The 27,175-nt window shown below is 42.4% G+C and overlaps 1 protein-coding gene across 3 annotated transcripts; it reads right to left on the bottom strand.

Moving 5' to 3' along the window:
- Positions 1 to 342: 342 nt before the first annotated feature.
- DHX9 (DExH-box helicase 9) lies at positions 343 to 26,825 on the bottom strand. 3 transcript variants are annotated; one of them, XM_065649015.1, is made up of 27 exons: positions 26,661 to 26,825; positions 24,651 to 24,791; positions 23,210 to 23,321; positions 22,851 to 22,963; positions 22,315 to 22,460; positions 18,898 to 18,944; positions 18,108 to 18,241; positions 17,472 to 17,561; positions 17,211 to 17,372; positions 15,785 to 15,862; positions 15,290 to 15,481; positions 14,644 to 14,785; positions 14,149 to 14,231; positions 12,798 to 12,954; positions 12,276 to 12,376; positions 11,287 to 11,500; positions 10,988 to 11,082; positions 10,756 to 10,829; positions 10,164 to 10,316; positions 8,768 to 8,928; positions 6,780 to 6,891; positions 5,941 to 6,102; positions 5,636 to 5,763; positions 4,441 to 4,670; positions 2,864 to 2,979; positions 1,489 to 1,689; positions 343 to 762 (listed from the first exon to the last, which is right to left on the bottom strand). In XM_065649015.1, exons 1-27 carry the CDS (start codon positions 26,769 to 26,771, stop codon positions 519 to 521), a joined length of 3,699 nt encoding a protein of 1,232 aa, XP_065505087.1. In that variant the 5' UTR covers positions 26,772 to 26,825; the 3' UTR covers positions 343 to 518. The 3 variants fall into 3 exon arrangements, with proteins under 3 accessions (XP_065505087.1, XP_065505089.1, XP_065505090.1); XM_065649017.1 differs by lacking the exon at positions 24,651 to 24,791; XM_065649018.1 differs by lacking the exons at positions 22,315 to 22,460; positions 22,851 to 22,963; positions 23,210 to 23,321; positions 24,651 to 24,791; positions 26,661 to 26,825 and adding an exon at positions 19,975 to 20,060.
- Between the last annotated feature and the right edge of the window lie 350 nt (positions 26,826 to 27,175).

Genomic DNA, 27,175 nt, shown 5'->3' with positions numbered 1-27,175 from the left:
AATGAATTCTAATTAAAGAATCGTGCTCTCGCATTATTTGCAGGAATGAAGCGCGACTATTTTGGAGGAGCAGTGTAAGCAATGAAGGGCATCACTTCTGAGATGGTTCCACAGAGCGAAGCAGCGTCACATCAGTCTTGAAAAAGGAATTCCATGTTCCCACAGAATCTGGATCAGTGGAAAAGAAAAAAATCCCCACTGAGTCCAAGCTCTGTAATTTGAAATTTGTTTGGCAGAGAATGGTTTTCAACACTGGAAAGATCTCCTCAGAATGCCTTATACCTCCTACAACCAAAACTAACACCAGACAGCTTCCAAATCCAAAATCAAACGTATAGCGTCTTTAAAAACAAACTCTTTATTAAGAAGAAAATCATACACCTTGCAGTAAATTCTCTACGGGCACAATATATTACAGAGCCATACCTGTACTAAGGAACTGAAACGGCAAACAGGCTCAAAACAGCACGTTGGGAGAGAAACGCACTTTTGTCAGAGACTTCCCTGACCTGCTGTAACTACCACCTGCCCCTCCCCGGATCCCCGCAGCCTCCTCCGTAGCCACCGCCTGCTCCTCGGTAGCCTCTTCCTCGATAATAGCCGCCTCCTGGGCTACCTTGGTATCCTCTGCCTCCTGAGCGCCAGCTGGAGTAGCCGTAGCCGCCGTAGCCTCCGCCTCGGTAGCCAGAGCCCCGCGGGTAACCTCCCCAGCCCCCATTGTCATAGCGAGGCATTTTAGGGGGGCGAGGGCCATCGCCGAACCTGGCAAAGAGAAACACTCCATCTATACTTGAAGCAATCTCATGGATTCGGTTTTTTAAAGATATTACAGGAAGAATGAATTGCCAAGACACTCAGTTAAGATGCCGCTGTTTTCTGTTAACAGAATACGATGTTTGAATCACAGTTTTTTGCACCTGTTCCGTTTCAGTAAGAAAAGCTGGGAATAGCCTGCCGTGCCACATAAGCAGCTCCTCCTCTAAATCTGAGCCAGGTCTACAGCTGGGATAGAAAGTTTTCCCCTCAGTCCCGCTTCTCCACCTCACACAAATGCGTAGAGAGCCCCATTCCTATTTATTTTGCTCCCCGCAAAGCACAGTGAAGTGTACACTAAAGCTGTTCTTTGTTTTGTTCCTTGATTTACTAACAGCTCACAGGTGTTTTCATTTCTCTTTGCTTCAGCAGCAAGACATGAAAACAAGGCGCAACGGAGGGGTGCAAGCACAGCCAAATATTTATTCCCAGAGACAGAGATGAATATGCTTGCCAAAAATAAATTTGGCTTATCTTTTCTTTAAAAACCATTGTGTTTTGGAAGAGGCGATGACAGCTTTTATTCCTTCCTGTGGAAACAGGCAGTGACCTGCCTACATCCGACTTTGACCAGGGCAATTTTAGGCGTGCTCAGACTATTGACTTCAAAACGAGAGCCTGAAGCTCCTGTCCACACAGGACAATACTCTACTGGTGGTTTTAACTCCAGCTCACCTGGCGTTGGCAGCCGTCAGGCGGACGCCGGCGGCCGATGGCCTGGAGAGCTGACGGATCACATCCAGCATTCGCTCCTTCGCTGGGTCCAGCTGCCGAACGGTCTCGGGGTCTTTGGTCACCTCCACGACAAGAGCCTCCATGGCCGCACGCAGGGCAGTGATGCAGGCAGCCGCGCTGTGCGGCATCTTCAGCTTGATCCTAGAGCATAAAGTAGTATGTTAGACATATAACAACTTCGAGAAGAGCGCCTGTCATGAACTGCATTCTACAGAGCGATTTTTCATGAAGTGCTGCACATACCAAGCCAGAAATCTATATTCTCATCTTTGAAATTCTGATCTGTCAATGAAGGGAGGTGAAATTCAGGTGGCAAATTTGCAAGATCCCTAGAATTTGACATTCACAGAATCACAGAATGTCAGGGATCGGAAGGGACCTCGAAAGCTCATCCAGTCCAATCCCCCCGCCGGAGCAGGAACACCCAGATGAGGTTACACAGGAAGGTGTCCAGGCGGGTTGGAATGTCTGCAGAGAAGGAGACTCCACAACCTCCCTGGGCAGCCTGGTCCAGGCTCTGGCACCCTCACCAGGAAGAAGTTTCTTCTCAAATTTAAATGAAACCTCCTGTGTTCCAGTTTATACCCATTTCCCCTTGTCCTATCACTGGTTGTCACCGAGAAGAGCCTGGCTCCATCCTCCTGACACTCACCCTTTCCATATTGATCACCATAAATGAGGTCACCCCTCAGTCTCCTCTTTTCCCAGCTCATGAGCCCCAGCTCCTCAGCCTTTCCTCACACGGGAGATGCTCCACTCCCTTCAGCATCTTCGTGGCTGCGCTGGACTCTCTGCAGCAGTTCCCTGTCCTTCTGGAACTGAGGGGCCCAGAACTGGACACAATATTCCAGATTGTTAAAACATAACTATCTTTCTCTTCAAATTTGCTCCTGCGATTTAAAATACTCGGATAACACCAATATATAACTCCTAACATCTAAACAGAAAGATGCAGAGTAAACTAAAAACATGAGGCTCCTCCAGATTTTGAAAGCTCCAGGCCGCCCTCAAAAATATTAGCGAACTAAGCTTAAGCAATTCTTCACTTCCATTTCACTGAACAAGGGGGAAAAAGAAAAAAAGGCATGTAGATGGTATTTGGTCATGGCCATAAAATGTACACTGCCAGATGCAACCAACAAATCCTGAGCACTTCTCTCCTTGTCTTTCTGAGACTTAAAACCAAGGTTTCTTCAGCCTCTGTCTTAAGAGGGGGTCCAAAACACACAGTACCTCGTATTCACGTTCCAGGTAAAGGGGGAAAAAACCAGGAGTTTTAATGGAAAAATTCCGAGCACTAAGGAGGTGTCCGTACCAGTCGTCCACCAGAACGAGCTCCCCATCTGACAGGACTTTCTTGGAGGCGAAGAGGAGCAGCTGCAGCGGGCTCACCAAGGTCATTGCTTTGGCGGAGATGGCTCGTGTTCGAATCTGCAGGCGGGAGAGGAATTACGACTCTTGAAATGGAAAATACATCCCTACGCCTTCCTCTGGCCGCTGAAACTAGAGAATTTTGTAAAAAACAAACAAACAACAACGAAACCCCACACTCAAACAAACAAACCAACCCCCCCCCCCACCAAAAAAATTTAGGTATAGTGTTAGGAAGTTACAAGAGCAGACATGCATACAAAATTGAACACTGGGCAGGTGTTAACAGACTGTATCAGCACTGCCTGATATAAAAAAACACCAAAAAAACACCTGTCACTTAAAGATATCCATTTTTCCATGACTGCATGTCTGCAATTATGCAGCTGCCATTTTGCAAGAGTGACCTCGTGTTCTGACAAACTAAAACCAACCAAGGTGGAGCTCAATTATCTTCTCACCTTCTGCATCGCTGGGGCTCCAATTCAAAGCTCACCTGCAAATTCCAAAGTTGCTACATGTCCTTACAACCATTTTGTCATTTTATAGAAACAAGATCTTAAGCTTGTACTTGAAGTGAGCACTTGGGACGACAAGAAGCTGTCTGAGCTGGGCCAGAGGTAACGGCAGTGACTACCCCGGCTGCTGCCCTTCATTTTAAAGAGCAAATGAAGAGCAGGACTTGGGATTTCAGCCTCCCTCCCTGACAGCTGCCTCTCTCCCTCCTTTCTTTCACACATGAGCACAATGGGCAGAATCTGTTGTACTTGCATTTATTGCCATTTATTACCAATGAAGTGGTTTATCTGCCATTACTAAAACAAGTTGCATGTCAGCAAAAAGGACCGAGGAAATAAAAATCGGCATGAATAAACTGTAATTCTGGACTAATAAACTGTAATTCTGTAATTCAGTGCAGACGAGGTGGCAAAAATGAAACCCCTATAGCATCGACTCTGCTGTGAGACCTTAAAAAGCTCTCCTGACAGAAGGGGCTCTGCAAATTGGATATTTATTCTCAAAGGCCGTGGGGACCCTGGGGAAGGTTTTATGAGGTGCTTAGGAAATGGGAGTTGTCCTCAGGAGATGACAAACTACCCACATGCCCGAAATGGAGCACACCCTTGCTGTACTACATATCCCTGTTTTCTCTCTGGATTCATAAGTAGCAGAAGTGATAAGGGCAAAAATTCTCTAGTGCCTCATCAGTATGGTAGAGGTCCTGAAGGAATTTCTTTAGATTTTTCTCTATGACCTGGCTGTTTCCACAAAACTCGCAAGAACTTTCTATGCAGCTCTACTCCTATTGACTTTGATTGGTTGAAGTTACTGGAAGGCTGAGTGACACCGTGATCACATACGGCTCATTTTCTGAAAAAAGAAAACCAAAACCCAACAAACAAAAACCCCCAAAGCCAAGCTAAATATTGCACTGTGTAGTTTTCTTCTTATGGCTTCTGTACCAAAAAGAGCCTAGACAACCTGGCAGCATGTGATCAAGAACAAATTCAAAGCCTTTACCTTTTCCCCAAAAACGAAAAAAGGCGAGGGATACTTGATGTCCTGGCTGCTGAACGGGCAGTTGACAGATGACTTGTGGATGAGGGCGTTGTGCCCCTCGGTGGTAAGAATTTTCCTCTTCTCCTTGTGGTAGCAGACATTGGGGTAGACCCCGAAAGCGAGCAGGGAGATTACAACATCCAGATTATTATCTGGGCCGGTGTTGTTAAACGGTTGAGTCATCAAACATTCTGTTGACAGAGAAGAGAAGACTGGCTCGAATCCACGGGTCACGCAGGACAGCACAGCAGTTGTTTAGGATCCTGGATCAATGTGTTTTCTGATTCAATCAACTGGTAGATGTGCCTCTGTTCTCAAATGACCCCTGCACTTAAAGGATTTCTGCTCTACATTCAATTTTCAATTTATTCATGGAGGGCAAAAAGCTGAAAAATACTACCAAAAGAGGTATTTTTCTCTCCCAAGGCTTTTCGAAAACAAGGAGAGAAGGGTTTGCGCAGAATGTGCTGTACCACAGTGTGTGTTTCCTGTCATTTGTTTTGGAGACAGATCTTTGGGGGAGGTCAGCATGGATGTTTTCATTAGTTTATTGGTTACAAACCTCCCCTGAGTCTCTGGTGGCTTGTTTTCAGGTCATCTTGCCCAGAAATAAAGTTAAGGATAAACGCAGCAATGATCCTAGCAGAATTAGAAGAAAAAAAATAAAGGAATTTTAAAAATAAAACAACAAAAAAACCCAAACAACAAAAAAGGAGGGGGAGATGAACATCTGCTGAATCCAGGCAGCCATGCCATTTAACTGAGCAAGGTCCTCAGGAACATTAGGCAAATTCAGAACCTGGTCAGCTTTAAGATTTTGGAGACGTAACAAGTGAAGGAGAAAGAAAATCAGGGAGGTAATTCTCTAAGGACAATTGCTTAATAGATTTTTAATCCTGCAGCCCTAACCTCAGCCTCCAAAATTTCCCTGTGTTGCACCACAGCCATCACAACTTCTCAGGTCTAGACAACCGAGAGAGCATGAGACGGCACTAAAATTTCATCTGAACGCAGCTGTTAAAAGCAAAACAGCTTTACGGCAAACCCCCATAGGTCTTTGTGCTTGAGTATTCATCACAGATTATCTTGTTTATTTATTTCTCATCTCAGAATAAAAAAATGCAATCATTACATTACTATGTCCAAGCAGAATCACCTTCAGGGAAGCCAGAATTCATAAGTATATCTTTCAGCTGGACTTTTGCTTCCCAAGTCATTCTGAGAGTAGCCATGCTGAGTCTTTTGTGTTCACAAAACCTTTTTTCTGCTTCTTCACCACCCATTCTAAAAAAACCAAAACAAAACAAAATCCCAGAGTGAATTAGAAGCCTGTGCAAAGAAAGGAAAAGTGTAACAGTTGAGCTGTCATAGCAGCTGTGGACACATCTAGCTTGGTCCCAAAAGAGTTCAACCCTGTGTTACCCGTAATTTTTCATCCAATTTTGTGACAAGACAATATACCTTGCATCATCCCAGGCTTGGAAGACGGAGAGCAAAGCAACGTGATCCGAAAACCTGTTCCCAGCGAAATTCCTGTGGATGTAACCCAGGCGTTTGCCTTCGCTGATGAAAGGTTCAGGGAAACAGGTGGCCGCAGAGATGGTACAAACAGCATCTCCCACACTGGAAAAAAAAAAAAACCACGGAAGTGATCAGAATCGGGTTTACTCACGGTATTGCTGCCAGCAGCTGCTACAGGCTGTTCATCAGAGTAAAAACTTAGTGACTGAGGTTACAAACCCTAGGAATTTGGCCCTTGTATATCAGACATCACAGAAACACTTACCAGGAAGTGGAAGTTAAATCAGCCAACGTTTCACAACAGCAAGTGTGCACAAGTCCTTTGTCTCTCCTCCCTCCCCGTCCCCCGTGCACACACAGCCCTTTTCACCACCTCCTTGGGGTGGGAAGGACCCTAGAGGCACAACAACTACAAACAATTCCTTATTTCTGCTGAAGCAAAATGTGTTAATTCAGTTTTCTTCTTATCAGGGTCTCAAATTTCACATCTCCCCACCTCCAGCTTGCTGCTGCACTTCAGCACATGGAGTCCCACTCCTAATTCAGAAATATTTAGCCTACACCGGTCCCTTTCAGTTACTCTGAATTTCAGGGCTGCTTTATTCCCTTTACGAGAAGTTATTTATCCTCCGCACTCATGAATATTCAGTTTCCTGTCCCCAGTTGTTTATTGCTCATCTAGATGTGCTGGTTTTCCCTCTTGTAGCATGCATGTCTAGAGGCTCAGAAACTCGGAGAAACAAACAAAAAAAAAAGACCACTGAGACCATTAAACTTACTAAAAAATACAGCCCATTATCATCATCTTGCCCAGACGAGGTTCAATGGGAAGCTTGGCCAGGATCCTTCCAAGAGGGGTCAACTCTTCATTGGAATCCAGGGCATCAAGCTCTGAAACAAGATCTCTCGTTAGCAAAGATGGTCAGCCAATCCCAGAAGTCTTTAGGTAAGAAATGCAGAATTTGAATAGTTGTGTTTAAATAGAACCCCACTGATATTTAAGTTTAATGTTGTTTACGGTATTGCCAGCCTGTTTTTCAAAACCGGTTTGAGGTCAAATAAACAAATTTTACTTTAGCTTTACAGATGTTTTACTACCTCCTCCACAGTTAAAATAATTACTATTTAATTCATGTACATATTTTTCTATTTCTTTCCAGCTTGCTTCTGTACAAACCACTATTACACTATTAAACCTTTTTCAAGTCCCTAATTAACATAATTTCTGCCTCAGGAGAATCAAAGCAGCCCTGCCGAATCACAGAACCCTCTGTTCATCCAAAAAGAGGACACCACAAACTCTCAATTCCACGAGGCTTCGCCTGCCTTTCTCTCCGTCCGTTACCTAAAAATCATCACCTGAGCTCATCCTCAAAGCCACCAAACCGCTGTCAATAATAAAGTCACACACGTGGGTGTTGGCTGAACAGACTGAGGGGTCTCACGAGGCTCCTTCTTTTGAACCATTTGGCCATAACCATTACACGCTACTTCACGTAACTTTTTAAATTTGCAGGACAAAGAAACACAATGATAGTGTGATCTTTAAAACCTCTTTTAAGATCTAAACGAAAAATGCAAACTTACAGTTCATGTGCTCTGCTACAGACTACTTTGGGAAACTTGAGCATAACTAAAAGCCTTACATTAAAAAAGAAAAAGCTCTGTAGCCTCAGCAATTAAATGGGAAAGCAAATACATAAAGGACTCCTTAGCCAGAATCAAATCCATTTTTCCTGGTATCTATTGAACTCAAAAACCTAAGGAAATAATATTTTGAAGAACAGTATGTCCCACAATCCTAAAAACATACTAGCAGGACACTGAAAAATCACAGGTCACCCAGGAGATGAAGGCAACTCCAGAAATATCTGGTGGTAAAGCTGAAAACATTTGCCCTCTCCACTGGCTTTGCATTTCTTATCTGCAGTGTAAGAAAAGCACTAACAACTTTTGGATCAGAAAGCCATTAAACTTGAATACCTATCCCTAGCTATGTTTTTCATTCTGGTCTCCCTTCTGTAGACAAGCAATGTAGGCTCGCCACACAAGTTTTTTCGTAAAAATCAACAATCAAATAGATACTCTAGTTCTTAGAAATTTTAAGAAGTGCTTATCTAGTGATAGCTGTGAAGCGTGCTGAGGTTTAAATCTAAAGCATAAATTTAGCGCTCCTCCCTGCTTAATTTCTCTTATATTCTAGTTAGCTCCTTGAAAAACTAGGTGGACAGCTTAACCCCCACCTCAGTTTCTCCTGCTTTAGGAGGATACCGATGCTTGCATACTCATAAACTGCAGATTTAATTACTCGACAAAATACTGAGATCTTGCGTCAGCAAACTGTACAAAGCGGTAATTATACAATCAACTACTAACCTCTCTTTTTCAGTACTTTTATAGAAGTTTTGTAAGTGCCTGAGGCACTGGCCTGAGCCTGTGACACACGCAGCAGTGCCACAGCTGGAAAACAGGAAGCTGGAAGCCAGAATCGGTTACTGGTAAAATAACAAAACAAGCCTTAAGTTCGAAGGCTCAAGTTTCTAAAAGGAAGGAGACCCCACTTGGGAATTCAAGTATTTCTTCAGCTGCAGAAGATGCTGCCACCCCCACGCTGAAGCCAGGAAACACCTTGCTGTTTCGGCCAGCACGCTACCACACAAACAGCCTAACCAGAGATGATAACACAGTTTGTAAGTGATCATTATAGGTGGGAAATCGCTTGGAGGCAGCTTAATTAAAAGCCTATCTTGTGGACAAATGACGATACCTCTTAGTGTGCGTTCTGCTTCAATCACTGCGTCCAAAGGTGGCAGCTCTATTGCTTTGGCCAAAAATTGACCAATTCCTCCCAGCCGCAGCAATTTGATGCTCAAAGCAATTTCATGGAGCGGCGTTCGAAACATTTCGGGTGTCATATGAGTTTGAAGTCTGGAATGAGAACAAAAAGCCCACGTTTTTCTGAGCATAGGCTTTGATCGCCATCACGTCATCCCATCAGCACAAACTACCACCCTCCAGAGCAAAAACCGCCTCCCGGCCAACCCACCAACTCTCATCCTGCTCCTGTCACTCAGGCTCTCCTGCCAGTATTTATCTTCTCATCTCAGGGAAAATTCGCAGTGAAAATGCACAGAGGTAATAGCCCTCACATCACCACTACCCAGTGCTGTTTCCAGCACAAGCTGACCGCATTTAGTGTCCGCACGGCCGAAGTCGTTAGCACAGCATCGTTAGCGATCCTTCAGCTTGCTGGTTGAAACAGGGACTCCTAGGGATGACTGCACTGACCAGCACACGGCTAGAAAAGGTTTCAAAGCACCTTGAACGGATATCCAGGTTCAGCTGGCACCAGATTTAAGATGGTATCTTTTAAAAGATTCTCCACACAAGTTCACAAACGTTCTTTCCATCCTAAGCACCACGGAGCTGGTATATTTGGCTTTTATACACTCTGAGGGAAGGCAACCTTCAGGTCATAAATTCCCATGATTATTTTAGCAGCTTAAAATGAGTTCACTGTCAAAAATTCTTAATAAAAATCACTCCACTGTACTAGACTGCAGATCAAAATAAATCTGAGCAATTTAAGGGAAGTTTTTGAACAACTGATGCTTTCAGTGGTTACAAAAAGTTGAACGTCAAAATGCAGCTATGCTCTAATTGCTACCTGAGAAAGGGGCGCTGAAACTTTCATGAGAGACACCAATCACAGAGTGTCACAGCTGTGTAGACTTCTGCAACCAGCAAAAAGATTTCCATGGCTCTAGCAACCGAGAAACAGCTTGGCAGATAGAAGTGGCAAAAAGTTTCAGCAGCAGGAAAGGTGCTAGAACAGCAGTGCAGCAGCACAAAAGGGCTTCCTGGCCACAAAATGGGGATGGAGGGAAAAGTAACATGTGTCTTCCCTGCTTTTCAGTGTTTTGATGACAAAATTACCTGTAATGTGCAGATGCCAGGTGCCCACAACGGCTGAAGGCAGACTACAGCCTTATCCTCATTACAAAGCTCATTGCAAAGAACTGAGATATTCCAGAGTGAGCTGACTTGATGCACCTCCTCTCTGTGCTTTCTGCAATTTTTTCCCCACTTTGATCCGAAGCAGTAGACAACAGTTTTGGGAGAAGCCTCCGACACTATTTTATTTCTAAAGAGCACAGCCTCACCTTTCAAAGCGAGCTCTGCTGCACAAATGGAAACAAAACCCAGCACGCACACGTCCAGCTCTTCCTTTCCGCTGCTCCAAATTAGTTTTCGATGCCCAGACTGTGGCATAGTTTGTCATGTTATTATGAGCGGTGAACAGCTTCACTTTTTGTCTGTTACAGAAAAAAAAACCAAAAAACAACCTTAAGATCAGATGTGCTTCATCTTAAGTCCTGCCAAATCAGTTCTTACTGTATTCCTCGAAGCCATACTCCTTTTAATAAGGCAAAGCACCCATTTGACTAGCTAAGCTTTGGCTAATTAGCCAGCTGTCTGGAAGGTGAAGTATCACACTCTTCATAAAGCAGTGCCCCGAGCTATACACAGGATGAAGTTTCCACAACTGTCTCAAAAGCTTAAAATTCTCATGCAGTTAATGAGATCCCTATGTGTAATTTGCTCAGAGAACACGCGTAGCAAGACAGGATCTCTAACAGACTACAATACAATACTCTTTCTATTTTTCATCAGTTATACACCGAGTGCTTATAATATTCGTTTGGCAGACGACGTATTTCAAATACACACGGAGAAGCTATTTCATGAACTCACTTGCAGGAGTCTATAACATAGACGACATCATTGATGGTAATGCTGGTCTCCGCAATGCTGGTAGATAAAATAACCTATAAAACCAAGAAATGCATAGTGAAATATATTTGGTCTGAGAAAGTTAAGGATGGACTGCAAGATAAACTACATAACCTCTATAAAAAAAAGTCAGCAGTACATTCCACAAAAGCAGAACAAACATAAGACACTCGGCACAGAGAAGCTCTCGTACTTTGGTGACTCCAGGAGGCACAGGATCAAACACCCGACGCTGCTCTTCCAGAGGAATTTGCGAATGCAGAGGTAAAATTCTATACTGGCGGCCTCCTACAACATGAACACAAGAAGGCAGGTAACTACTACTACGTAAATCTCATTTCTTCTTTGCACCATATAGTAAATTTCTACTCATTCATTCTCACAGCAAATCAATCCAGCTCTCTAAACCACTCAGCCAACTCTCAGCTTTATACAATCTGTAGTTTCCTTTGGAAAAGGAGATGAAATGTAATAGAACACAGTTTCTTGTACCAAAGCGTGGATTCATTTCTAGATGCTTCTGCAATGTGTATATCAAGTTCCAGCCAGGCAAGAAAACAAGTACAGCTCCCGGGACGTTCAGCGTCTTGATATAAATTAGCAGCGCCTCAATGAGTTCGAAAGAAGTTTCTTTCTCATTCAGCTGAGCCATGGAGTGCTTTGTTTCTGGACCATATTCATCGCTGCAAATAAGGTTGCAATTGGCCTACAAAAAAAAAACAGCAACAGAAAAACAAACCATGAAAGAAATCAGGTAAATGAACCTACTCAACCTGTGGAGACTGGCTGGCCAGGCAAATAGGAAAATGAGATATGTGGATGGCGAAAACCATCTCAGGCACAGCTCACAGAAGGACTCACAAAAAGCAGTTCAAGTTCTGCTTCCCCAGATTTCTAATACAAAAATGGAATTATAATTCCATTGCATCAAGTTATAACTCAATAAAAATTTGCAGCAGGAAGCTATCAAATGAATTTAACTTCCATTCAAATGATGAAGATAACATCATGAGAAGCAGAAGAAAATGCTTCTCTCAAAAGACACTAATCATTTAAAAAAAAATTTAAAAACTGACCTAAACAGCAGTTTCAGACCTACAAATTAAAAGCTGCATCATGAAAGTGGTATTTTCTTGACACTGTATGTAAGCACTAAAAATATCAACTGCAAGAGAAGAAGGGAGAGAATCTAAATTTTCACCCTGAAAATCTATCATGTATTTCTGTATATATTTCTTCTTTTAAAAGCATTTCAGTTCTATCTTCAAAGAAAGGTGGGCTGACAAAACATCAGAATTTTAGCTTCAGCAAAAAAAGAAATTATTCAGTTTACAAGGGCAATGAGAAAATCCAGTTCTGTTTCTGAAGTTAACAGCAATCTCTGATATTAAAAAATCCAAAAGCTGCCAAAAATGTTTAAGTTCAACAATGAATTACACTTGAGCTAGTCCTAAGTAGCACGTTAAAGAAGTCAAACATACATCATCATCTTCACCACTTTCTTCATCCTTCTCTTTCTTCTTCTTTTCCTTTGGTGGCGGAACGAACTGAGTCATTTGAATGCAATCTTCCAGAAAATAATCTGCGAGGACAGACGAGCGTTGGTTACCAAGGCTGACGGCTAGAAGCCCGTGTGAGGGAACACAATTCTTTTTATCATCTCTCGAGATTCTCCTGGTAAAATCACGATGTTTCAGAGCATGAAACCAAGACTGAAGAAAACTCCTTGGCTGCCAGCCAGGGTATAAGAATTATTCCCACACTATTCCTATGGTTATTCCTCTATTTGATATACTTCCACATAATTTTTTATTGTTTATTTTGTTTGTTTGGGGTTTTTTTGTTTGCCTTTTTTTTAAAAATACTGACTGATTTAAAGCTATTTCCACTATTCCTAATATCACAGACAACTGATCTGAAATACCACAGCTGTGCCCATAATCTTAAAGCATATAACCGATAAAATAAAAACTAAAGCAGTTCCTGAAAATTTAGTGATTTACCTTGGACAGGGTAGGTTCTACCGAATACCTCAACAATCGGACAGTTGAAGAAGTATTCACAAAACATACTTGTATCGATGGTGGCAGACATGATGATAACCCTGATTTCTGGATATGTCTGAACCACATCTCTCAGCACCACCAAGAGAAAGTCAGTCTGCATAAAAAGAGAATAAAAGCATCATTACTTTCCTACCCATAAGAAGCAACATCTTCCCAAGAGACCAGAAAGAATTACACAGACATATCCATCTACTGAGCAGGAGCTTTGCTGGGAAAGAGAAGTAATCATCATCACAACAATATTCTGTATCCAGAAACAGTCATCAGTGCTTTAATTTGCAAATACTGCAATTCCTGGGATAAGTGAATTTTAGGATTTCCAGTGTAAAGAAGAGCTAATCTTTTATCAGAATGAAAAAAAAGACTAAAGAAAATAATTCAAAAATAGTTTTCTCCCTTCCTAACAATACACTACAACCTAAGGTCTTTTTAAAGTTGGTTTATATATAAAGTAGCCATAGTTCATAAAATAAATAGGAATGACTCCGCAATTGTATGTGAAGTTTTATAGTTCTATTTAAACGCGACGTTTATTTATTTTTGCCATGCAGTTAGGTGGGCCCTTAGTTCAACAGATAAAATTCCAATCTCATTCAAACTTTGAAAAATTGTATTTTACATCATTAATACAAACTTAAGAGATGAAGAGATCAGAAAAATCTGCATTGCAATTCCATCTAAGTGAGTCCATAAATTCTGCCAAAACAAGCTTAAACATCACGTCAGAACTTCACAGTTTCACTCCTGGTGTGGCAAAGCTGAAAACTACAGAGAAGAATCGGGGGACAGAAAATGTTTCCCATTTCTTAAGTTACACACAATCCCTCTCCCAATTCTATTTTCAACTTGTTGCATTTTTCTTTGTGTCAAAACCAAATTGAAATCTGTCACTATTGAGATGGCAGCTCCTGTAAAAACCACTGCTATTATGCTAATACAACATTGTCAGTAGAAAAAGCACTCCAAAATAAAAGTGACATTCAACATGCTCCCACATTTGGACAAGAAGTGCTTGGGCCGTGATGTTCTATTTTGCAGAGAGGACCATGATAATCCTAACAGGCAGAAGAGTCAGGGCAGCAAGTAAGCACAAGTCCTTGCTCCTTAAATCAGGTAAGGAGGAATTAAGAGAAAGATTTCTAAAAATCTTATTAAAGATGGAAAACTCACATATATGGCAACTAGTAAAATGCAGTTTCCTTCCACATGTTAGCACATGAACACGTGTGAAAGTGAAACAGAACAGAAGCACGCAGAGAAATAGGATGATCGTCACCAGCTCACTCACGTTAATGTCTCTCTCGTGGACCTCATCAACAATGACGTGACTAATGCCACGGATCCCAGCCTCCACCTTTCTCAGGAAAACACCTTAAAGAGACACAGGAGTAAAATGTTCACGTAGGTAACAGCTCAGCTTTCCACCCATCACTGCCTCAGTTCATCAAGAACAGGTGCACTGGTTTAAAAATTAAGAAGTGTGCGGGCTGTCCAGCATCTTTTTTTACAGCCCCATCTCCAATTGACACACTTTCAACTGTACAAGCGATGGGGAGGGTGTAAAATATTATTACTAAAAAGACTCTTCCTTCCTACCAATACTGCTTCCCCTTCTGTCTCCTAAGGACAGTCAATTATGGCAATTTTACCTCTTCAGATTATTTCTGTGTGGTATTAGACCTGTATTATCATCTTTCTGAACAACAATCTTAATCTTTCTCTGCACAACTGTACGTCAGCAAACTTATTCTGTGAAAAAAATGTTGTTAATAACAATACAGACCTACAGTGCAGAACATCACACTGGCATGGGGCCGAGGAAGCACAGATTCAAATCGCACGCTGTACCCGCAGCTTTGCCCAGGTTGTTCTCCTCTCTCATATGCCACACGCTCTGCTACAGAAACTGCGCTAATCCTTCGAGGCTGGGGGATGAAAAAGTTTTCTCTAACTTAATCATGAAGTGTAAGTTTATCAGAATACCACCGAAAACAAGAAAGTAATTCATAGAAGTTATACATGTTCTGTCCTAATTAGATTTCTTTACACAGTGGTCATTAAACAGTACAAGAGCAGGCTTTTTTCTTCTGAAATGGTTATTTCCACACAGAAAATTACAGGAGGAGGGATATAAGGATATATGGGAACTACCAGGTGGCATTTGCCAAATTGTTTCCCCTCAATCTGCCGAAAAGTTTCCACCTGGTCAAGCTACAAGCCAGATTATCCCAACTGTACATACATGAAAGAATAACACTCCAAATGAAAATACACCTGATGCTGAGGTTTCTCCTACATTTTCTACCGAGGAGATACTTCTATGAACAATTTCCTGCCATGACAATCAGGTTTCTTAACACATCCTAAGAGGTGATTTCTAGGATCCAATCCCAAAACTTAAGTGTTTGCATTTGTACCATGTTCCTCACCTGCGTCACCACGATGTTGCACTCCGCAGCTCTGTTGGTTCTGATGAATTCATCCAGGATGTACTGTGGCACCTGCGTGGTTTTGCCACAACCGGTGGCACCACGGATTACAATGACAGAGTTGTGATGGATCGCATCCAGAATTTCGCTTTCAAAATCCTTCACGGGTAAGGCCTCTCTCTCTTGTTGGATCTGGAAAAAAAAAAAATCCAGCGCATTTCTAAAAATCTTCCCAAATCAACCTACTCTGCTCCACATCTGTACTTTGTCTCACTCTTCTACACAGGTTTCACTCATACAAAGGAAAAACTGCCTAAGGAGAAAATATAAACTATGATTTGTCCTACTTATCCCCACACCCATCCAGTACTTCTGAAAACTTGGGGCACATTACTACTGAAATCCAGTCTTACAGACTTTGTATGGGATGTTCAACCTCTTTTGGAAAACGAAAAGTCTAGCGCAAGCATGGCAAGTTACAGGAAGCGCACCTACCCTTTGTAATTCTTGATCCTGCTCCAAACGGTACATGAAATCGTTTTTCAAATCCATGCTTATTTGCTCTGGAGTGAGCTGGAAAGACAAGACATTGTTCAGAGGGTTTTTGACTCCTCTGCTTACCTATATAATAAATTCAATATAAAAATCAGTCACACCAAGATAATGATTCCAAACATCAGTAAAGGATCATGTCCTATGTAACTCCCTGAAATCAGTTCTGCCAATGAGCTATTCTATTTCCTTTGTTCCAGCATAATAAAATTAAATGGCCATCCTCAAAGAAGTTTCTCAGAAAGATCCACAACACTGAAAAAGATCATTTAAATACTTCAACTGCTTGAGAAACACACTCTATTCAGCAGTAAGCCAAGGAGGTACTTCAGTGATCATTCAGACAGGAGTTTTTAATGTAAGGAATCAGATAACGAAAGCACGGAACCACCCGCAGAACAGGAGCTGAAAAGGGAAAAGTGAGCAGGGAGGGAAATGTATGAGCAAGTCTTGTATTTCAACTAAGAAAGCATGCTAAAGGAATTCAAATTCGTTACCAAACGGCTAATTGGTTTTACTGAAAATAAGTCAGCACCACCATGACTAGCACACAGAAAGCCTAATGAGATTTGAAGCCAGCTCACTTTCCAATGTCTGTAAATACATCCATTATGTGCTTTAAGCAGCAACAACCAAATTTACATCAGTTCCACATTTTTTATATCAATACATAATGACCAAAGTTAAATGAATGTCATTTATGGAAAAAACTGCAGTCAAAGGAAGTATTAAACTATTATCTTGGTCATAAGTACTCTGGTTCCCTGTTGCAAGAAACTGAAGTTCGTGCCCTGAGAGTCTTTCCTGACCAGGTTATACCAGTGGCCACATTACGCCTCTGAGCTTGGCAATCTAGTATTTCTTCCCTTATCTCCCATTTTATCGTGCCACATCGCTGTGTTTCATTTGTTCTGCGGTGAATGGGACTAGAAACAACAAAAAGAGCAAGCAGGCTGATTGTGTAGTGACGCCGGCTTGAGCAGTTTCTCCTCCCAGAAAAGTCCTAGCATGGAAATATGGGAAAGAGACTAGTGAATTATAAATTATATGCCCATAAACTTACCTTGTAATTTCAATTAGAACTTGATATGGGCTGCACAATAGCAGGCAAAAAATTGAAACAAAGGCAAGAACTGGGACATCCAAGACACTGCTGCTCAAGAATCTAATAAACCGTTACGTAAATACAAAGAACTCCTACCAATGCAAAGACTCCCTTCCTCCAGGCCAAGAAGGGAAGACATTTTATCAGTGGACTGTTTTCTTGTTTGGAATAGCTCATACTTTAAACCCTGGAGGAAAAAAGCACTTAAAAGTTCCAGAAGTATGGAGAAAGCAAACGACAAATCAATTTTTTAGGCTATCTTACATTTGCCAGAGGACCCTCATCAATATTGCAGCTGGTCCAAGGGTTCCAGTTGCAATGAGGTGGTGACCACGGAACAACTCCCATGTGATTTTGTCTCTGCGACGGTTCAAAATGGGCCAGCTTTCCAATGTTAATCAGAACTGGCTTACTGGGATCTTCAGGCTAGAAATCCAAAAGCAAAGTGGGGAAAGGAAGACACATTACTGCATTAAACAAGCAGGCCTGATGTTAAATAGTGGAGTATCTGAACCGCACACTCACCAAAGGCACAGTCTCCAGAGACAGTTCCCGTACAGTGGTTCGCAGCTGGTTTTCTAAGTCAGAAGACAGCGACACCTCATAGGGTTCCATCTATTAAACGTTTAAAAACTACACGTTGATATACACAAAAAGAAAGACAATGGAAGACAGAACTGCAGGCTGCTAGAAGGATACTGAACCATCAAACAGTTCCTAGTCAAAAAAGGCTAAGGAGTACCAACAGTTAAAAATCCACCTTCTTGAAACATTTTGCCAACTTTTGATCCAAGAAGAATCTACAGACTCTTTTTAAATATCCGAGTTTAATTTCGGAGGAAAACATTACCAAACTTGTGACCCAATACCAAAAAAGTCTTAATGTGCCAGAGAAAGAAACCAAGTAGCCAAGAATTGTATGGAGCATAAACAGAAATCTTTTAAGCTTCTAAAAAATTGATACTGGAAAAAGCATTTGTTACAAATCCTTTTTCATTGAATATGCTGTAAAACTTGTTTACTGCTCCACTCACATAGACACAAAGTTATACTTCTGATCCAAATCACCAGCCAGACCAGAGACAGTTGCTGGTCTAAAGAATCAAAATTATCATTAACATATAAGCTGTTAAATATTTCTGACCCTTCTACCAAACTCACCGATTCTCCTTTTTTCTTTGTCTGTCCAGAATAAGGTTCTATGACGCCGAGATGGTAGAGCTGCCTAACCAAGGAACAGGCACAGGACTGTGCTGCCAGCTTTTTGTTGGATCCGTGCTCGCGGCTGAAAATCCCTGCAGCACACAAAGTTCAGAGCTGTAGTCACTGACGACTCAAACAGCTTCCACAGAAGACACTACACTGAAATGGGCTTCATGATTGTTTACGCAGGCCAGAGTCTCAGGTCTTGATAAATCCAGAGTTCTGACATAAAAACCAAGGAGGTCCCTTCATCAGCTGACTCGCTAGCTGTGAAATGTTATTTACTGACTTCCCGGGGAGCTCCTGTAAAGTTTTTTTTCTGCTTTCAGTGTCTAAGAAAGTATGATTATTCTAAAACACCCTGCAATATTTTACAAATTTCCCAGCAAGCTCTCCATAAACAGGTAAGGGATGGGCAGCCCGCCCATTGCCTGGGAAAGTATCAGACACCTGAATTTCTCAGACATGTGAAGAACAAGTAATTAACACAAATAAAACCTACCATATCCCACAAGCATTTCTTTGTGCTGAGAAGAAAGATTAGCAGAAGCATGTAATGGTCAAGAAGTAGAATGAGACAAGCACAACACACAGAAAAAAAAATTCACGTCAGGAAACAAATGTGAAGCTTCACCTCTGGAAGAGGCTCCAGCACAGAACTATAAAGGTCTGTACCCACGAGTATGGCCTAGTCCTCTGTACCAACATCCATCTCTTGCTAAGCTAAAAAATAAATAGGAACGCTTACTTCTGCCCAGCTGCTTCACATAAATGTTCATTTCTGCAATAAAGCTCCTGTGAGAGAAAGAAAGAACACAAAGGTACAATTATCAAGTGCTGACACTGACACTGCAAAAATAGCCACTCTTTTCAGTTTTTCTAGGCAAAGATCTCAGTGTCCTTAGTCAGAGGCTCTCAATCAACAATGGCCAAGGTAAAATATCGCTGCTTTTAGTCCCTTTAACCCCAAGTTAGCAAGTAACAGACTTGCCATCAAGAGAACCAGTGCATATCTTAAGAAAAGTCCTGCAAATGCCACCGTTCGGCATTGAAATTTAAAGTCACATTATTAGGAAACATGCTCCGAGCTGTCTAACTTTAAGGCAACAATTAAAGAGCAGACAGCACATTAATGTAAAATTAACGTGCATCCCAGTGTACCATTAACTGTATCCCACATTATACGAACATAATCCACTAGTAACCTGGGTTTATTAACTCAGATGCAACACTTAATACAGCTGCCCTGGTTTTTGGCACATATTTGGCCAGCTCAGAGCACACACAGAACTAAACCAGGTCATTTTGTCAAAAACCACTGAACGTATCTGCACAGGAGCGACAAAATACTTGAATTTTCATGAAGCCCTTATTGTCATACTCCGGGAACAGCATATAGTCTAAAGTATAATGGTTTGCCTAGTGGGCGTGTAACCAATTCCTTTAAAGGTCAAGTGGTATATTAACTTGGGCTTAAAAAAAATGAGAAAGCCATATGTCAGAGGATGATGGAAACCAAGACCCATGTTTTTGAGAATCACAAGCCTATGTATTTGCACAGATTAAAAATTAAAGCCAAATGCTTATAAGGCAGGATTTAAACTGGCAAATGTGATTCAAGACGTATGACTGGGCTTTATCAGACTGAGATCTTCTTTGAAAACTACACTTTGGTTCTTGCACAGCTGCAGGCAGAGCCTGGCATCTGTGTCCTTGGTTTCCTGCTGTAAATAAGAACAAAACAAACAAAAAAAACCCCAAAACGATTAAGTGAGGGATTTAAATTTCAAGTTCGAACGCCTTCCTGTACTAGCAGTGAACTGACCTTTGGGCACAGTGGCTTCATGGGTCGAAGGCCACTGGCTTTCAGGGACACAACAGCCAACTAAGGCACCGATGACAGTATGTTTCTCAGCCAGGCCTACAGTCAGCATTCAATCTCATTCTCCTCCACCTAAGGGCAGAACAGCAACACCAGAAATCAGTCGGCAGCAGAATCCTGCGTAATTGTTCAGCACAGCCTCAGCAGCCCCCGTGAGAACACGCACAGATCTCTGGGGTCGCTCGCTGCCGCCACCTGCAGCAGGAACGCACGGAGGCACAGGCATCCCACGCTACCAATGGAGTCCCCAGAGAGAAAAGCCACATCCCATCCCTTAATACTTAGTTCATTCTTCATGTACTAGGAGAGCCACGTTTATATTTGCAATTTATGCTCTCCTGTCGTTATTAAAACCAAGTTTCTGAATCCAAATGTTCCAGCTATTAATAAGTTGGAGAGCGTTGGTCTCTTCTCCCAAGTAACGCGTATTAGGAAACAGCCTCAAGTTGCACCGGGGAGGTTTAGATTGGAAATTGGGAATTTTTTTTTCCTGGAAATGGTTGTCAGGCATTGGAACAGGCTGCCCAGGGCAGTGGTGGAGTCACCATCCCTGGAGGGGTTGGACAGACAGAGATGAGGTTCTCAGGGACATGGGGTAGTGCCAGGGGTGGGTTATAGTTGGGCTCGATGATCTTGAGGGTCTTTTTCAACCAAAATGATTCTGTGTTTCTAAGTCCTTATACCACGTGACTATGACTAATTAACAACAAAAATACATTTCTCCTTTAAAAACCCCTGAGAGCAAGACTGACGCTTTTGTTGTAAAGACCACTACTTAAAAAAAAAAAAATCATAGTGGTAAGATTCATGGCAACTGATATTTCTTAAAAACAATTCAAACCATATAACTATCCTCAAAACTCCTAAAACACCTGCAATTATTCCTCTCCTGTTATATATACCAAAAGGATTAAATCTTGCCCTCTCTCAACGAATACTGGAACACAGTACGATTGTTTCACGCCTATTCCATCCAGGGCAATTCACACAAGCTTTCCTAGAGGTAGTAAATAGGAAACCCTGAAATGCTCTCAGGAGGAACAATAAGTGGGCTGAGAAACATACTGTCATCTGTAGCCATCTCATTCTGCTCGAGATTATATGTATTTAAATACGTGGGGTTTAACGCATTTACCTCCGGAAGGCGTAACAAAATGAGCTGCACAAATGAATCTGCAAGTTGCAGAATACAAGAAGTGCTCAAGAACTGCATCTGCAACACGCATATTTAAAAATCCTAGTATTGTGCAAACTATTTTTTAATGTTACTCATTTAAGGGAAAGAAATGTCCTTGCTAGAAAACATAAATGGAGATAAGTGACTTGAAAATAGGTTTTAAATGAAAATTTAGAACTTTCTGACACCAATACACATATTTCAAATGTTCTGAATGATTGTAAGACTTCACAAAAGAACACCAGAAGTCCTGCAAGTGAGACTCCTACTGTGGACTGTAATAAGACTGTAAGACACCTCTCATAGAAATTTATGTAACACAAAAAAATCCAGCCAGCCTAAAAAAGCGACCAAGAATCCAGCAGCAACATGCCATTGTTTCTGAGCACAAAATGTAATTATATTTCAGAAGAAATGATGCGATGTCCTGAAGTTTTGATGATTTGTAAAGACTATTCCAAACAGGTAAAAAAATCAAATCCATCGATTCTTTATGCGCAATATGTTACGTGTTATTTTCATTTCGGAGAAGCATACGTGAATTTTCTGACGGAACGGGCAGAAGGTCAAAAAAGAGTAATACCCAACTGGTTTCAACTGAGATTTAAGGCCCTCAAAACTCCTTTGGGAAGATTCTGCCAAACTAATTTTTCCAGTAGAAGATTCTGCTGCCAGAAAAAAAAAGTTAATTATAATAAAAATATAAATAAAATGTCCTTGAAGCACATTTCTACATAAGCAAATGAAAGCATATTCAAGATTTTCTCAAAATGTACGAAGGCAACTAGTCATACAAAGAATTATTGCGAGCAATTGAGCACTCTTTCCATCCAAACCGACACCTGAACAGCTCGCTCGAGCACAGCAATCATTTAAAAACTGCACATCCAAGAAAAACATTCAACAGAAATCTCTTCAGAGTCACTCAGATCCTGGCACCAAGGCTCATCGCCCCCATTTCAAGACTTCGGGATGTTGTTGGTCCTGGTAAAGATCACTGCCTTCTCAGCTGGCACTACGGAGCACCGCAAATAAATGCAACTAGCCACTCTCACCAAAAATATTTCTAACCCTTCATATGCAGAAGGTGACTAAAACCACCACACCTGTTGTGATCAGGGCCCATTTCAGTGTATTTATATTCTTCCTGAATCTTCTCCTTTTGGAAAAACTGGTTCAGACGTGCCTTGGCATTTTCCAGGGTCCAGCCCCCGTGAAGATCAGTGTTTAAGTCCATTTCTGACTCTGAGGTCTAACATTGGGGGGAAAAAAAAAAAAAAGTATCATCTTCTGGTTTCTAATAGATTTCAGTTTTAAATATTCTTACAAGTCTTTAAAATAACTTGTCTAGATGCTATAAAATAGTTAGGACAGAAAATGCTAAAAATTCCTCAGAATTTCCTTGTACTCACAACAAAACATCTATGCGATTGCACATTCACAGCATCCAGAGTGATTTATTTTGTCCTTAGCTTATCTTTGTTAAAAGTCAGCAAGTAAATCTGCAGCTTAAGTTAAAACCAACTGCAAAAGCTCAAATGAAAACTCCAAGCTTCATTACAAATGCTAATAACAAATGAAAGGGAACGAAAGATACCTACTTAAGAAGAAAAGTAAAGGAGAATTGCGCCGAATCACTTACTGCCTGCACTTCTTGCTCCTCTCTCTTGGAATAGTAATCTTTCAAATTTGCGCCCCGATCCCACTGAACTCCATGATTGCCACAACTTCCGGGTGCTGCACCTGCGCCATTGCCTACCAGGTGGAAAAAAAACCCCAAAACCAAATAAAAATAACTCTCCCCAAACATGTTCTTAGCAATGGAGAGGTATTGTCTGGCAGTCTCAACAGGACACGACCTGCCCCTCAGATCTCATGTCGTCACTCGCACCCCTGCCTCACAACAAACAAAAACCAAACCACAAACAAAACACACACACACAAATCTATACACATACATTACAGCCACACACATGTAAATGACAGTTTCCACAGTCTTACCTGTTTCAGCCTCTATAATCAAATGCGGAGGAAGAGGTCCACCCAAAGTAGAACTGGAACCAGTAATGTCTTTAGCTGTTTCATGTCCATCGGGAGTATCACCAGCTGCCGGCTATGAGAGAGAACAACGGGAAATATCAGCACATTCCTACAGAAAAAACGTTTTACTGTTTAGCTCAAAAACTCTTCAGGCAGTTTAAGGAGATCATACATCATTGTGCAATAGTTGCCCCCAATAGTAACCCCCCCAGTTGTACCACCCTTTTAAAAACTGTACGGAATACAGTTGCTGAATATCTGGCTTTTCGTGGGTGTCCTATAACAAGAGTTCCAACCAACTAGTAGCCCTGACTTATTGAAGTTCAGCAGTTATAAAATCAACTGTTTCAGCATCCAGCATAAAATAAGATACCAGTCCCTACCATATAACCAAGGGACCTCAAACATACGTTATGAACGCAGAAAAAAAGGGTATACAAAAACATTAATACTCTTAGGAAATGATAAAATTATGGTTAATCATTACAGCTTGAATCCTTCCCATTTTGAGATGTGGATGTTTAGCTAACTGATCACACCACCTCTGCTTTATTCAAGATACAGAACATGCTATTTCTTTTTAGGATCTAGCCATGCAACACACTGCATTGCTATAAAACTGACTGGTACATCAGAAACAATATAGGTTCTGTTACCATAAGGCTTCACCTAGGCTAACGAGGCAGGGACACTGCTTCCACCGATCAAATGATGCATTTTATGCAGATATATCCTTAATGAGGCATTAGAAAAAGACTCTTCCAATGTATAACATGCAGCTTCATCCTATATTTACTGTTCTCTAAAATGGCTGTAAAGGCAGAGTTACTCCCCTCTCAGCTTCTACATGATGGTCACTGCTGATACTTGCATGGTTCGTAAAATATCTTAAAAAGCAGTGATCCTGTTACAGATGTGAGAAAGCATCTACAGCTTGAAAAATGCCTAATTTTCAAGGTCTGGTTTGAGATGTCTGTGATTTGCTGTTGTTGTTGGTTTGCATTTTGTTTTGTTTGTTTTGCTTCGGTTTGTTGTTGTTTGGTTGGCTGTTGTTGTTTTGAGTACACAGTATTATATATCATAATGTGCATTTAAAACAATTCCCAGTGTCAAGTGTGAGTATTCAGCACTTTTAAAGCCAGGCTGCGCCTCACGGGGACTCTGAATTCTTTCCAGCCTCATCAGTTATGCAGACCAACACCCAGCTTTTTTAACCAGACTATCCTACAGCGTTCACCCTGCCTATTCCAGTTTTTCAGCCCTGCACACAGAAGTCCCGCACATTCGGTCTTCTTCACCGCACAAGGGTGCCAGACCGAACTCCAGGGATGAAACGCAACTGGATGCCCAGCACTGCAATTAAATTTTCATTAGTCTTCTGTAAGGAGAAAGAGCAGCTTACTCCAAAAGCAGGAATTTCACCTTTCTTCATTTCATTCACCCGAACTAAGTAATTGACAAAGTCTCGAGCAGCGTTGCTCTGCGCATCTTTCTTGTTTGTGGAACTGCCCATGCCAATGTAGTTAAAGCCTTCCACTCGAAGCTGCAAGTAAAAACACAGATCCATGGCATGTACAAGTGAAAGCGTCTTGAAAACCAATAATACTGACTGAAATACCAAATTTCTGTTGCTAGTAAGTGCAGGAAATATTATTACTAAGTATTGTTAAGTATCATTATACGTATCTATACGTTTCTGTAGGTTTTGAACGTTTAATTTATCCCTATTAAAGGAAACACCTGCAGTCCATTCTCAGAGAGCGTGACTGTTTCCCAAAACCTTGTTGAAGAGAATGAACCAGTGTAGGAAGGGACCCTGGCAACACACAGTAGAAACTCTGCCCAGGTTCATTTTCCTCAGCCTTAATCCCAAACCCTCAGCTTGTGTCTGTAGCTCCACATTACTACAGTTAGAAAGAGGCAATGTATTTCATAAGACAATAGACAAGCTTTAGAGCAGCAATTTTATATCCTGCTAGCTTGCCCAACAGCCTGCCACAAACCTCCACCATAGCAAGTTTATTCCAAGTTTAGACTAAGCAGATGTTTTACACCTGCTTTTCTGCAACCACTGCCCTTCATCTTAAACTGTTACTGTCCGTCTTTTACATTTACAGTCAGCAACTCCATTTCAGCTTCAGTCCTGGCACTTCTGATTTCCACTCTTCACCCTGCTGACCATGTGAACAGCTTTTTACCATAGTTAGTTGTTCTTAAAAAAAAAAAAAAAGGCGGCAGACCTGCATATAACATTCCAGGTTTTTTACACCACTAGACTGCATGTGTCCTTCAATGCCGAATAGAGCTAACACCCACCTTCTCATCAACACACAAAGTTTTCTAGTAATCTAGAACACAATGAACTTCCAACTTTCAGCAGACTATCAGTCTACCAGGACTATGGTACCTCCAACAAAACAGTACCTGCACTTGGACTCACCACCACGGTACCAGACTGTGTTTTAGGGAGATCTATCTGTTCACCTCTTAAGTTTCTATGGATGCTGATGGGGTATCAACATACACAGCACAGAACGGTGCGACTGCCTCACCCCAGCAACACCCAGTTTCGGTTCCAACACCTTTAAAACTGCTGCTTCTCAGTTTTGTTATTGGTGGGGAAGATGCACGGTGGAGGAAGGGTGTAACGACAAATCCAAGGTGCTCAGCGCACATCTGTGGCATCGCTTACGACCCGGCCTGTTCTCCCCACAGCCTCATGCTGTGTGTCAGCTCCTTCTCAAAGCCAACCCCAATTCAAAGCACACCCGCGGTATCTGGAGCCAGGAGCAGAGCAATATTACAGCAGCACACAGAGCAGCAGCCAAACCAACAGGAATTTCGGAATATATCTCAATGCAAGCTCAGTGGAGGATCAAAAGCTCTTCACGAGGGTGACACACAGGACCCCTTGCCAACAATTCTATCTGCAAGAAAGGTGTAAATACACACATCACCCTTACAGAAATCACCTTATTGTTATCACAAGAGCTTCACGCCAGGCTGCCCTACCCTCACAAACCCACCAAGCGCGTTTTACTCTGCACACAAGAAGCCAGGCCGCTTTGGCCGTGAGGTGACCGAGCTTCTCACCACTTATAGAATCATTTCGGCTGGAACAGACCCTCAGGATCATCGAGCCCAACCACAGCCCAACTCTGGCACTAAACCATGTTCTCAAGAACCTCGTCTATGTGCCTTCTGAACCCCTCCAGGGATGGTGACTCCACCACTGCCCTGGGCAGCCTGTTCCAGCGCTTTACAACCTTTTCCTGGGATTTTTTTTTTCCTAATATCCAACCTAAACCTCCCCTGGCGCAACTCGAGGCCACTGGGCCCCCTCAGGCGCTCCCTCACACCAAGGGCCCGGTACACCTGAGCCCGCCGGGAGACGCCCCGGCCCTCCGCGCACCTCGCAAAGGAAGGTTTGGCGGTTCCGGCCTCCGCCGGCGCGTATCTCGTATGCCGGGGTGAGCCTCCTCCTCCTGCACCAGGCGTACAGGTAGTTCTTCACGTCCCCCATGGCGGCGGCCGGAGCGGCGCCACAGGCCCCGCGGCACCGCCCCTGCCTCACGGCTCCGGCCGCGCATGCGCGGGGACGGCGGCCGCGGAGGGACACGGGGCGCCGGGCCGCGCTTCGCCCCAGAGCGGGAAAGGTCGCCCCTGCCCAACGCGCCATTCGCCGGGGCCCTGCACCACAGCGCTGTCATGATCAGGGTGAAGATTTATTTTGAAAAGGCCGCTCTGTCCCGCCGGTGGTGGCCACGCAGCACCCCGGGATGGGGTCACCCGTCACAAAAAGCTCCTAAATCTCTGACAAATTCAAGAAGGGGAAAAGGAAGCCTTTATTCTATAGGAGCTGGGGCTCTTTAGCTTGGAGGAGACTGAGGGGGGGGCCTCGTTAATGTTTATAAATATATAAAGGGT

This window comes from Caloenas nicobarica, chromosome 20 (genome assembly GCF_036013445.1).
Source record: "Caloenas nicobarica isolate bCalNic1 chromosome 20, bCalNic1.hap1, whole genome shotgun sequence".
NCBI classification, from domain to species: Eukaryota; Metazoa; Chordata; class Aves; order Columbiformes; family Columbidae; genus Caloenas; species Caloenas nicobarica.
The sequence above is the reverse complement of the archived record's forward strand: the minus strand, read 5'-3'. Positions and strand labels throughout refer to the sequence as shown.

Excerpts from the sequence above, each read along its gene's own strand:
- DHX9 (XM_065649015.1), bottom strand. The coding sequence starts at position 26,771 with ATGGGGGACGTGAAGAACTACCTGTACGCCTGGTGCAGGAGGAGGAGG. Across the intron at positions 18,242-18,897 it reads TGTGAAGCAGCTGGGCAGAA|GGATTTTCAGCCGCGAGCAC; the intron begins GTAAGCGTTCCT and ends TGTGTGCTGCAG. Across the intron at positions 14,232-14,643 it reads TGTGATGTTCTGCACTGTAG|GTGTTTTCCTGAGAAAGGTG; the intron begins GTCTGTATTGTT and ends TGTCTCTTTAAG.